This window comes from Chlorocebus sabaeus, chromosome 9 (genome assembly GCF_047675955.1).
Source record: "Chlorocebus sabaeus isolate Y175 chromosome 9, mChlSab1.0.hap1, whole genome shotgun sequence".
In the NCBI taxonomy this organism is placed as follows: Eukaryota; Metazoa; Chordata; class Mammalia; order Primates; family Cercopithecidae; genus Chlorocebus; species Chlorocebus sabaeus.
Window position 1 is genome coordinate 106,293,875 of NC_132912.1, and position 13,369 is coordinate 106,307,243.

At 51.1% G+C, this 13,369-nt stretch overlaps 1 protein-coding gene across 1 annotated transcript in view; it reads left to right on the top strand.

Annotated features, from left to right (window-relative positions):
• The first annotated feature begins 7,613 nt into the window (after nt 1-7,613).
• The window catches only part of NEURL1 (neuralized E3 ubiquitin protein ligase 1), a 100,354-nt gene continuing 94,598 nt past the window's right edge, over nt 7,614-13,369 (top strand). Inside the window, exon 1 of the mRNA XM_007964018.3 lies at nt 7,614-8,382. Within this exon, the coding sequence (XP_007962209.1) occupies nt 8,298-8,382 (85 nt within the window). The 5' untranslated portion in view covers nt 7,614-8,297. The remainder of the gene's footprint in view (nt 8,383-13,369) is intronic.

The window sequence follows — 13,369 nt, forward strand, 5'->3', positions numbered from 1 at the left end:
ATTTTTAAGGTGTTTTGAATGGCTTGAGGGCTCCCCAAAAACTTTTGTCAGAGACAAAGGGGATTCCAGTGGAGTTCTAGTGCCACCTAGTGGTGGCTGGAGGGAGGAATTGGGGTGAGAGGAAGGGAGAGGCGGGACACACAGCAGGTCTGCTCTTTCCACTGAGAGAAACCTTCCTGGGAAGAGAGCTGCCCTTGGGTGTGCCTGGGACTGCTCTGGGGAAGGGTGCGTGAAAGGGAGATGTTACACTGCCAGCAGCAATTGGAGAAAAGTCTGCTCGCTGTCCTGGGTCTCACGCTAAAGGCATTTGGTGTGATTTAATGCTGCTGGCTTCTTGGAGAGATGCCTCCTGACTCCTATTTGTATTTCAACTTTGGCCATGAAGGAGTGTTACATTTTTATGTGGTCATATTTATGATACTTTTCCTTTATGATTCTCTGGTCTTTGTAACATTCTTGGAAGGGTCTGCCTGCCAAGTAAAGGCCATTTAAAACATCTGTGGGAGAAAAGAGGATGCTGGGGGTACTGCAGCCATTTCGAGCATCTTTCTTTGATTTTGTTGTTGTTTTACTCTGTTTTGTGTTCATCAGTAGCTGTGTGCTCCCTGGCTAACTTCCAGAAAGCTGAGCTGAAGCCACCAGGCATCTCAGGTGTCCTCAAGCAGGAGGGGCTGGTTCAGGAGCTCAGTGAGGAGGCCTCCTCTGCCATAGGTGTCTCCCTCAGGCTGGGGACGTGAAGAAATTCCACCCTGGTGCATGCACAGTATCATGGGAATCAGGACTCAGGCTGTCCTAGGGCTGTGCCTCCATGCCTCCCCCATCAGCTCCTAGGCAAGTGACTTAACTTCTCCAAGCCTCGGGATTTTTATTTGTAAAATAGGAATAATAATAGTAATAATAACAAGAACAAAATTAGTACCTATCTCACAGGGTTGTTTCTGGAATTAAATGAACTAGTACATCTGAAGTGCTTAGACCAAGGCCTGGGACGTATGAATAAGTGCTTCATAAATGTCACCTGTTACAATTATTTGAGCAAGTGGCCCTGGGATAGATCAATTGATGCTGGACTTTGAAGTCAGTACACAAGTTTCTCAGATGGAGACACACTGTTCTCTTTCCGACACTGGGCATTTTTTTTTTCCTTTTTTATTTTTTTTGAGATAGAGTCTTGCTGTGTTGCCCAGTCTGGTGTGCAGTGGTGTGATCTCAGCTCACTGCAACCTCCACCTCTGGGGTTCAAGTGATTCTCTTGCTTCAGCCTCCCAAGTAGCTGGGACTACAGACATGAGCCACCACACCTGGCTAATTTTTCGTATTTTTAGTAGAGACAGGGTTTCACCATGTTGGCCAGGCTGGTCTCAAACTCCTGACCTCAGGTGACCCACCCACCTTGGCTTCCCAAAGTGCTGGAATTACAGGCATGAGTCACTGTGCCTGGCCAACATTGGGCATTTTCCTTTCTGCTTCATGGAGGAACCTCCTTCCGTCCTTTCAGATACAATCTTGGGAGTGCTTGGCCTCAGGTCTGGATTTTTTCCATGGGTGCTATGGGTACTTAAGCCTATGAACTTTTAAAGCATCTGCTTGAGACCAGAAAAAAATTACTGTCCTCAAATTATGAAAGGAAAACTTCAAACCAAAATTAATAAATGTTCACTTAAATGTTTTTGTTGTATCAATGTCATTAATTGCTAAACGTAGTACTCATAAACATTTCATTATATTTGAAGACAAACATAGTTTTTTTCTCACTTGGCAAGACATCCAACACATGCATGATTGCTTAGAAATAAAACCAGTTGTAAATTCAGTGAGTCCCTTGTCGTCCAGTGATTCCAAAAGCCAAATTTGTAAAAATCGTTTCAAAATGTTTACTGCAAGAAAATTATGTTTAATGTGGAATGTGGTATATTTTAGTACATTTGGCCTGACGGGGTTGGGCTCCAAACTAAGAGTTTGGGAGTCTATGAAGACCTCACAATTGATCCTGGATTCAGGGACCACCTCCCAGAAAGCAAGTCTGTCTGTGGAGCAGAGGAAGGGGCTGGGATTCATCCCTGCTACTTCCCTGCACAGTCACCTCTTCCAATAAGTTAGCCCTGCTTGGGTGGCAGCCAGCACTGGCCTGGTCCCCGTGGGGTGTCCAGCTTTCCCCAAGAAAGACTGTAGGCCTTCTTTAAGCACCATCCTCACAACTAGAACATGTGACCATGTGGAGCGGTTTCCTAATGTGTAATCAATAAATGACCTGTATCAGACTCCACTCAATCTAAGTCTCTCAAGGTGAGGTCTGGGAGTACGCATTTTAGTAACTTTCTCCCCCTCTCCCCAAGGCCTCATAGATGATTCTGATGCACGTTTAAGTTTGAGAATTATTAGTCTAGAGTGTGTGTGCGCCCCAGGAGGAGGGCAAGATGATCCATTTTACGATCTCATTAGTCTATTTAGTCTATGTTTCATAATATAGACAATATGAATACAGTAGTGCATATACAGAAATTATAAATAAAGAAATATACATATATTGGTGTACATGCTTTAAAAATTTATTACTGCTAGGGGTGTATGATCAAAAAGGTTTGGCGCTCAGAGCGACCTGCCCAGCCCAGCTATGTGGTCAGACCTGCTGCATGTTCAGCTCTGAGCTCTGAACCTGGGCCTGGGAGGTGGGGAACTGGGACTGGAGTGTACAAAAAGCACAGGACAGGCTGCCCCACGGTGGTAGCAAGGAAGCTGCACCTCACTCAGCGCCAGGGATGCAGGTAGTGCTCAATAAATGGTCACTGGGCGATGAGTGAAGCTGAATCCCAAAAATACCTGGGAAGAAGATGGCATAGGGCCCATTCCATGCTAAAATGGGCAGCACAGACTTCCATCCTTCAGAGGGAGGGCCCGACAGGTTAATCCAACCATTCCTTTATTCTCTCATTTATTTAATAACTAATTATTGAGTATGCACTAAGTATCAGGCATAGGCACTCAGGGATCTACCCCTCCAACTTGTCCAGCCACCCTCTGAAGTTCAGGCAGGACACCACCCCCTCCCCCCACAGCTTTTCTGATAGCCTGATTAACCATGGGCTGGTGGCTGGGTGGACATGGTGGCACATGCCTATAATCCCTTTAGGAGGCCTAGTCAGGACCTGAAGCCAGGAGTTCAATACCAGCCTGAGCAACAAACTGAGATCTCATCTCTTAAAAAACATAAATAAATAAATAGTCAGGCATGGTGGCGCGTGCCTGTAGTCTCAGCTACTCAAGAGATTGAGGTGGGAGCATTGTTTGAGCCCACAAGGTCGAGGTAGCAGGGAGCTATGATCAGCTACTGCATTCCAGCCTGGGTGACAGAGTGAGACCCTCAGCTCTAAACACCAAAACCAGGCGGAGCATGGTGGCTCACGACTGTAATCCCAGCACTTTGGGAGGCCGAGGCAGGTAGATCAATTGAGGTCAGGAGTTCAAGACCAGCCTGGCCAACATGGCAAAATCCTGTCTCTTCTAAAAATACAAAAAATTAGCTGGCCATGCTGGCACACACCTGTAATCCCAGCTACTCAGGAGGCTGAGGCACGAGAATTGCTTGAACCCAGGAGGGGAGGTTGCAATAAGCTGAGCTCATGCCACTGCACTCCAGCCTGGGCGACAGAGTTAGACTCTGTCTCAAACAAACAAATAAACAAAACCCAAACCAACACAATGGTCTGGGACTTTGGGAATGGGAGGGTGCTACTTGTCGTAGCCAGGGATAGTTGTGGCTGTTTCCCATTTTAAGGTTAGTTTCTCTGCATGGAGGGAGGTGTCATGCCATTGACCAGGGTGATCCCAATTCAGAGGAGTCCAGCTTGGCCTAGAGGCACCCCACTCTTGTCTGCCTGAGGAAGGGTCATCCCTCTGGTTGGTTCTGAACTCAGCATCCAGAGGCTCAGGGAAGGAAGTAAGACTCTCAGCCAAATATGCTATTATTTTATCAACACGGTGACTCCAAGACTTGAACTGATCTGGAAGCTATGGAGAGAGAGAAAGAGGAAGGTAGGTAGAGAGAGGTGAACCAGGCAGGAGCAGACAGCCAGGGTGGGAAGAGCAGAGACTGCAAGGAGAGAAAGTGACCAGGGTGGGAAGAAGCAGAGAAGGAAGGGCAGGGAGAAAGATGAGAAGGGGTGGGAAGCAGGTAGACAGTGAAAGAAACCAGCAAGGGCCAGGTGCAGTGGCTCACTCCTGTAATCCCAGCACTTGGGGAGGCTGAGGCAGGTGGATCACTTGAGGTCAAGAGTTAGGGACCAGCCTGGCCAACACGGGGAAACCTTGTCTCAATTACAAATACAAAAATTAGCTGGACATGGTGGTGTGTGCCTGTAGTCCCAGCTACTCGGGAAGCTAAGGCTGGAGAACCGCTTGAACCCGGAAGGTGAAGGTTGCAAGACTGCAGTGAGCTGAGATCGTGCCACTGCACTCCCACTGGGCAAGACTCTGTCTCAAAAGAAAGAAATCAGCAAGAAGAGAGCAACAGGGAAGGAAGGGAAGGTGGGGAAGGTGGGGAAGGTGGGAGTGGAGCTGCTGTTGAAGGAAGCTTCCTCAGGTCCCTGCCCGCGGCCTCCCTCTCCTGCGTGCCTGTGTGTGCACTCAGAACACCGACGCATACACATACAAGGACACAGGTTTTCGCAAAAGTGCACACGTATGCACTGACACCCACCCCCTCAGGCACTGCTCACAGAATCCGCACTGCTGGGTGTGTAGGTGTTGCCACTGTGACTGGTGCTGGAGCACCACCTTGTGGGTATTAATAGTTTCCCCTGAAGCCATCAAAACAGAGACTTCATCAGCCCCAGTCTCCCTGGCAGTTTCCTTCTTCCTCTTCCTTTCCAGGATGGGTCTGGGAAGGGTCCTCTGGATCAGAGCTACCACCCAGCCACCCCAACTCCCACTCCCATGTTTCCCAACAGCTGCCTTGGGCAAGGATGGCAGGAAGGCCTCCGGGTTCTGCCCCAGGTCTGGGAATAAGGAGACTGCTGGCCTTCTTCGACCCTCTGAATTGGGTCTACCCTAAGTCCCTGCCAGGGAAAAGTTGCTGGGGCACAGGACCCCTCAGAAGGGCCGCGCTCAACTTCTCTGACTCCTATGCAGCCACACCAACCTCCTCTAGGTCCCTTCCTGGCCAGAGACGTAGTTGACACTAACAGTGGTGTCCCCTCTTCCAGTACAGAGCTCCCTGAAGGACTAGGGTGAGGGTAGAGAGGAGCCTAGTGCATGAAATGTAAGAGGCCCTCATTCCCAGGCTCGTGTAAGTGCAAGGTTGGTATCTGCATGACCTTGACAGTGGGTGCCTCCTTCAATTTTGCGCCAGGGATGCCTTGGCTACCTCATCCTATCCCAGCCCCGTTGATACTCCCATCAGCTCCTCAACCTTTAGTTCCCTGCCTTTGTCCCTGATGCCTCTTACCTTCCTTTGGGACTCCCTGGGATCACGCTGCCCTGAGCTGCAGAACCTGGGCTGCCTCTGGACTCAGATGAGCACAAACCTCTGGCCCTCACTTCCCTCCTTCCCTTTGACCTTCCTTTCTCCCCTGCTTTGCCCATAGCCCCAGGTCTAGGCCATGTGGGGCCTGTGACATCCCTTTGTCAGGCAAGGTAGCTCATGCCTGTAATCCCAGTACTTTCGGAGTCTGAGGCAGGTGGATCACCTGAGGTCAGGAGTTCGAGACATCCCCGCTGTGCTCTGCCTTTGGGGCCTCATCCCCTCCCCCATTCCCCTGCCCACACTGGACTTACCCAGAGCTACCATTTGTAAATCCTAGCAAGGCCCTTGTACTTCACACACACTCCAGCAGAATGAGTCTCAACTATGCAGAGTCCTCCTATTTGTTCTAACTTGTGAAAGGCCTGATCCTAGCTGCCACTCACAGTGACTTCATTCCAGCAGATTTCAGGGGAAATGTAAGTGTGTGTGCTTGTATAGGTGTGAGTGTGTGATAGTGTAGCGGTATGTGAGCGCATGTGTGAGTGTGTTGCCATTCAGAGCCTGTGGATTTCTGATGCATGAGTCATTAGCTGGGAGTGAGCCTTGGGAAGATACTGCCCATAAATAAGACAGCCATCTCTGACCTGCTGTGGCCATCTGCAGCTGCCTGCACACGTGATCCTGGGCATCTGGGAGGCTGGAGGCCGGGGTCGGAGCTGTCTTTCCCTCCAGATTCCAGAGAGAGAGCGGCTGTCACAGATATTTCTAGCTTGCCTGGAGTCCCAGACATTTAAGGGTGTGATGCTTGGAATGGGGATGGAGTGAGGAGAGCAGGAGAGGAAAATAAAGGGTGGTTCAGGAGGCTCTGCTCCCAAGGATCTCAGTGGAGTCTCCTGGCCCGCAGTGGGAAGCATGCATTCCACAATTATTTTCTGAGAATCTGTCATGTGCCAGGCACTCCCCCAGGGGGTAAGGACACTCTGGTGAACATGACTGACCTGTGCTCTCCCCTCACAGAGCTTATGTTCTAGCAGGGAGGCAGAAGATAAACGACGAAAGGCTACTCGTAAGCAAATTACATATAAAAGCTACGAAGAAAATGAAATGGAATATCGTGGAAAGTGACTGAGAGTGGAGGGGTCCTTTAGTTGGGACAGTCAGGGAATGTCAGGACTCGAATTGTACCTAGATAATGAGGAGCTGCCAAATGGAGACTTGGGGGAAGAACCTTCTATTATAGAAAAGGATACATGAGATGTCCCCCTGCCCACCCACGTCTTCACTGGACTCTGGATCAGAGTTGCTGAAGCCAGATCAGGGAGCTAGAGATGACTCAGAGGAGCAGGAAGGCTGATTCCCTGGGGGGAACCTTGGAACGTCTTCCATCCCTGATAGACCAGGAGAGATGCCCCAGGTCCAGGTAGGAGAAGAATGGCTTCCGTTTCGCTTCCTGCAGGCTTCTTGGTGCAGTGCTGAGCTACAGGAAGGCACTAGCCACATGAGTAGGGCACTTGCTGAAACCCCCTTCCTCCAGGAAGCCTTCTTTGACTGCCATAGGTCGCACAGGCTCCTCTCTCCCACCTTGTTATAGCTAACAGAACCACTCAGTTCAGAGCTGGTGGTCTTCTGATGCTGTCCCGGAGATCTCTTCCCTCAGCTTGGCCAGAGCTCCAGGCTTGTGGGTCTGGTTCGTGGGCATTTAAAGGCCCTCAGTGGCACCTATGCATCAGTGAGACTGCTCGGGGTTCCGGCTCTGAACCCTTGCCCTAGCGCCCCTACCCTGGCTGAGAACGGAGAGGTCAAGTGCCAGGGTCCGAATCTCAATTACTTTATCCAAGCATCCTCTCGTCCATTTACGTGTTTCCCTGGGCTCTCTACTCTGCGCCAGGCCCGGTACCTGGAGCTAGGGAAACCGAACATGAGCGCTGGCTCGCCCGCACCCGCATCGGGGGAGCTCGGCGTTCTCGCGGCCCTGCTCCCCTTGTTTTCAAGTGCAAGTTCCATGGTTCCGTGCTGGGAATAAGGCCAGCCCCGGAGGCCACCATCCTCGCCTGATGTCTTACCCGGACCCGCGCCGCCGAGAGCTTGCGGCTACGGGAACGCGGCGCGCCCCGGGGTCACATCTGGCCTAGCGGGCGCGCGCGTGTCACTAAGACGCTCATTCACCGGCGCAGCTGTCACCATAACAACCGGAGCGAGGGAATCCTGGCGACTGCCGGGGCGGGGGGCGGGGGCGGCGGTCGCAGGAGGGACCCGGCGCGGGCGGGACCGCGGCGGTCGGGGGACACCAGCCGCGTCGGGAGCGCCCAGCACGCCCCGCGCTCCGCCGAGCCCCGCTCCATGCAGACCCGCGGGCGGGAGGGAGCCAAGCACATCGCCGCCGCGGCCGTCCCCGCGGGGCGGTGACCGAGCCTGCCTCGGAGCCGCCGAACGCCCACGCCGGGGGCCCTGACTCTATGGCCCGGGGGGAGCGCGCCGGAGCCGCCGCGCCGCCCACCCCCAGCCGGAACCCGAGCGTCCCGGGGAGCAAGCGGGGAGCCCCGGGCGCCCCCGGCCCCGGCCCAGGGCCCTGCTTGTGGCCCCCGCTTCCGCCACGGGGCATGGGAGGCAGGTAGCCCAGTTCGCGCCAGGACACCCGCGGCGGGCGGGACCCGCCAAGGACCCCGAAGTCCCGAGAAAGGAAGCAGAGAGGAGGCCCGCCCGCCCCCGGCCGCAGCCCCAGCAGGGCCCTCCCCCGGCGGCGCGCACACGCGCGCGCACACTCGCACACCGCACCTCCACTCCTGCCCGGCCTCGCCCCCACCAGCGAGCGCCGAACCCCCTGGGGCCGGATGCCATGGGTAACAACTTCTCCAGTATCCCCTCGCTGCCCCGAGGAAACCCGAGCCGCGCGCCGCGGGGCCACCCCCAGAACCTCAAAGGTAGGCTCCCGGCCGGGCGCAGCTGGAGGACTGGGGCGCAGGTGGAGGGCGAGGGAGGTGTGGTTGGGGAGGACGGACAGACGCCACCTGTTGTGCGGGTCTGGAGGCCGGAGATGCACCTCTGCCTGTGGAGTGGGCTGGGGGTGTAGGGCAGCCGGCGATGATGGTGATGGAGGATGGCGTCCCGCGGGGTCTGCGCAGTTCTGTCTGCTGGCACTGGGAACGTCAGTGGAGTGCCCTTAGGCCATGGTGTTAGGCGAGCCTGAAGAAGTGGGAAAGGACGTTTGCCAGGTCAATAGCGAAGTGAGGAGTGAGGAGGGAAGCTTGGGTCGTCCGTCTTCAGGGAGGCACCTCGGTCGGTCTCCTTTTCATCGGCCCTAGGGCTGGACAGACCAGGCTGGGAGCACTAGTTGCATTTCCAATGGGAGAGTTTTAAAAATTCAGGACAGGCTAACAGCAGACTGGAATAAAGGCTCAGAGCTGCTGGTTCCTGGGGTCCTTTGTAGCCGTTGACTTTCCGCATCCTTTGAATTCGTTTGATTTCTGGTTTTCCCAAAGACCAGATATCCAGTCAGAGCCCTAGAAAAGAGGGGCTGGCAGCCTTGAAACAGAGGGACATTTACCAGGAATGTCTTTGCTCTCCGTCGGCCCAGATCCACTCAGCACCCTCAGGGTGGCCCTAGGCCCAGTCTCCCCGTTCCGAGCCTGCCATTCCTGTCTTGGAGCTTCCAATGTTGTCTCTGACCTCTGGAAGACACTGCTGGGTCCTCCTGGGCCCTCAGACCTACTAAATTCCTTCAGGAAGGATAACAATAGTGCCCTTTAACACAAGGCATCGAACTTTCTCAAACACGTTTTCAGCGAGCGTGGACACTGCTTGGGGTAGTCAGCAGAGCAGACCTAATCACACTATACCCATTTTACAGATGAGGAGAACCAAGGCTGGCTTCAGGGTCCCAAAGCCAGTCAGACCTCGGCACTAGGTGCTAGGCTGTAGACCCGTACCTTTTGACTTGGAATTCTGTCCCTTCTTTTGCTGAACAGTTAACTTTTAACACCAGGGAAGAGAAGGAGAGACGGGACCACTGTCCTGCATTCTAATACTCCAGCTCTTTCAAAACTTCAGCTCTCACTTGGCTCAGGAAAATCAATGGGTTTGTTGGGTCTTTCTGGAAATTAATATGGCAATGTATGTCAAGATGCTCTAAAAGTATCGATTTGTTGAACGGGTGCGGTGGCTCACGCCTGTAATCCCAGCACTTTGGGAGGCCAAGGCAGGTGGATCACTTGAGGTCAGGAGTTCCAGACCAGCCTGGCCAATGCGGCAAAACCCCGTCTCTAGTAAACATACAAAAATTAGCCGGGCATGGTGGTGCGTGTCTATGATCCCAGCTACTCGGGAGGCAGAGGCAGGAGAATCCCTTGAATCTGGGAGATGGAGGTTGCAGTGAGCTGAGATCATGCCACTGCACTCCAGCCTGGGCAACAGAGCGAGACTCTGTCTCGCAAAAAAAGGAAAAAAAAATCAATTTGTTGACCTTGTAATTTTACTGAGAGGAATTGATCCTAAGGAAATAGAGATGCAGGCATATATACTTATGGCACTAGGCTAGGATGTTCATGGCAGTGCTATTTATACTAGGTGGATAACCTAAATGCTCAGCAACCGTGGTATATACTCTTGGTAGAGTACTATGCAGTCGTTAAAATTATATTTGTGAAGAATATTTGATGACTTTGGAAAATGCTCACAGTATGATGACAGAATACAAAGTTGCGAAGACTGTATAATCCCAATTTTGTTTAAAAAGTGATATGAATGCAAAAAATCCCAACGAAAACAAAACAAGCAAAAATGCTTGTAAAGTTTCCAAAAGGTTAATAATGATTTCCTCTGGATATGCGATCGTATGGGATTGTTTTTTTATTTTTTATATTTTGCTTTTTTCTAAAATTTCTACAATAAGCAATATTATTTTTGTAATCAGAAAGAAGCTTTCAGTGTTAGCAAGTATGAAGACTGTTTCTGAGCATTGGAAACAGATTCCTAATGAACCTATGAATATCGTTCAGCTCAACCTTCTCTGCAAGTGAGAATAATGAGGCAAAAGAATAATTGCCCAAATTAAAGTGGGAAAACTGGGCCCTGTCCTTCAGGGGGCAGGGGTTAGCTGGGGGCCAGAGGGTTGACTTGGCCCTTAATATTCACAGACTGTCTTCCTGAGAAGGCCTTGCTCCATCCTTGTCTCTATGGAAACACAGAGAGCTCCCCACTAATTGCATCTTTTTAATCTAAAATTTGGAATTGTGGGGATCTGAGGTCTCTGTGGCTAGGGTCTTCGGCAGAAGGCAGGAGTGGGGCCCCCATCCACACACCTACTCTAGGTGACCATGGGAATTTTGATCCCACTCCTACTAAGCCTGAAATGAAGGACAGAGTATGCCCATGAAGGCCACCAGTTGTTGGCTCTGTCCTTCACCCAGGGTCCACTGATCCTCCTTCTCAGCTTGACTTCTAGGGACTGCTTCCCATCTTTCTACTCTAATAGAGCCATCACCTTTATTCTGTAATTGTTTAGTGTTTATTCCCAATTCCCTTCTAAATGTGTCAGCATCGACCTATGAGTCTTCTCTGATGTATCAGTGGTCAGCCGGAAGTCCATTCTAATTGTGTTGGTGTTGACCTGATAGGCTGTGATGTTAACTGCCTACCCAGAGTTCTGCTGGGATGGCGTCTGTACTCAGCCAGAATTCATCTCTAATTCTTATCAGTGCTCATCCAGAAATTTGCTGGGAGTAGGGGTGGAGTGACTGTCTTGATTTTTTTTCTCTCCTTACATAATTGCAATCTCTTGATTCCTCACCATTTTAATTAAAACAACTGGAAGGGACCTGGTATAATAGGGATCCTGGGACTGATCAGAGATCTAAGATAGGTCTGGCTGTCAGACTGACATGACATGGGACCTCACCATCGCCTCTCGGGTGGTAGACTTTGGTCTTCTTCCTGGGAACACACTGATCCCACTGTGCTGCTGGTGGTTCCCACTGGGTTCTGAACAGCGTTGGTCTAGGAGTGTTCAGGGGAGAGGTCCACGGTGTAGCTCTGGGCTTAGCACCAACAGACAGTGCCCGAGGAGCTCCTATGTGCCCAGCTCGGAGGTAAGACACCCCTGGCCTTTCCCAGGCTGGAGATCTACTTGAAAGGCATGAATGAGGGAGTGAATGGAATCAAGTGTTTGCTTGGTTGGACTGTCGAAACCCAGATGTGTGGGCAGAGGTCAGAGAAGGGGCATCGGGGAGGATCTGAGCTGGACATGGAGGGAACTGCAGGAACTGGATAGACAGCAAGGGATGCAGCAGAGTCCTAGGGTGTGGGAGAAGGAGGAAAGGCACAGACAGTAAAGGCTTGGAGGGGATCGAGCGTATATGTATATATTCCATGTAATAGAAAGTATATGTATATGGAAGTTACATATATATTTTCAATGAGGGGCACAAAGTAACTGGGGTAGCGTGCACAGGAGGTTCATGCCTCGTGGAGAAAAATACAAAGAATAAAGATTTTCCTCCTTGCCCAGGTCTTTCTGAGTGCTTGCCTGCTGAGTGCTAAGTGGTGAGGGACAGGCATCCTAGGAAAGCCCATGGAGGGCTATTCAGCCCCAGTGGTTACCCATAGATGGAGACTGGATGGGCTACCTCCCATTTTTTTTATTGTAAAATTTACATAACCTGGAATTTGTCATTTTAAAATGTATAATTCAGTGGCATTTAGTACATTTACAATACTGTAAAACCACCGCCTCTACCTAATTCCGGAATATTTTCATCATTTCAAAAGGAAACGCCATGCCCATTAAGCAGTCACTCCTGTTACCCTCTTGCCTGAATCCCTGGCAACCACGAATCTACTCTGTGTCTCTATGGACTTGCCTATTCCAGGCATTTCATATACATGGAAGGATACAATATTTGTCCTTTTGTGTCAAGCTTCGTTTACTTAGCATAATCTTTTCAAGGTTCATCCATGTTGTAGCGTGCACCGTTTTTCCTTTTGTGGTTGAATAATATTCTATTGTAAGAATATGCCACATTTCACTTCTCCATTCATCAGTTGAAAGACTTTAGGTTGTTTCTACCTTTTGGTTTTCACGAACAATGCTGCTATGAACATCTGTGTCTAAGTCTTTGTTTGAACACCTGTTTTGGGTTCTTCTGGGTATACACCTAAACGTACACCTCCCATCTTTCAAAAGGTGGTGCTTCTTGAATTGGATACTTCACAAAGTCACTGGTTGTGACAGCTGTAGGAAGGCCGTCCCCCTCCATGTCTGGCTGGGTGTGACGCCAGCGAGACACCTGTTGTTTTCACTCTCTTTTCTATGATGGCTGAGGCTCCTGGGGGGCTGAAGGAGGAGCTGTGAAGGTTGACTAAGGATCTTGATTCTTGTGGTGGGCCAGAGTGAGTCATGAGAACTTGTCTGTAGACCCTGAATTTCTTCACTACTCTTTGGGGATGAGAGCAGGGGTGGGGGAAGGCTTATCCATGCACAAGGTCTTAGCTATTTTTCTTTTCTTTTCTCCCTCTCTCCCTCCCTCCCTCTCTCCCTTCCTTCCTTCTTTTCTTCCTTCATTCCCTTCTTCCCTCCCTCCCTTCTTCCTTCCTTCCTTCCTCCCTCCTTCCCTCCCTCCCTTCCTGCCTGCCTGCCTGCCTTCCCTCCCTTCCTCGTTCCCTTCCTTCTTTTCTTTTCTTTTCTTTTGGCTGGAGTGCAGTGGTGTGATCTTGGCTCATTGAAGCCTTAACTTCCTGGGCTCAAGTGATCCTCCTGCCTCAGTCTCCCAAGTAGCTGGGACCACAGGCACACACCACCAGTCCTGGCTTATTTTTGTAGGTTTTTTTAAAGAGATGGCATCTTGCCATGTTGCCCAGGATGGTCTGAAACTCCTGGGCTCAAGCAGACCTCCTGCCTTGGCCTCCCAAAGTGTT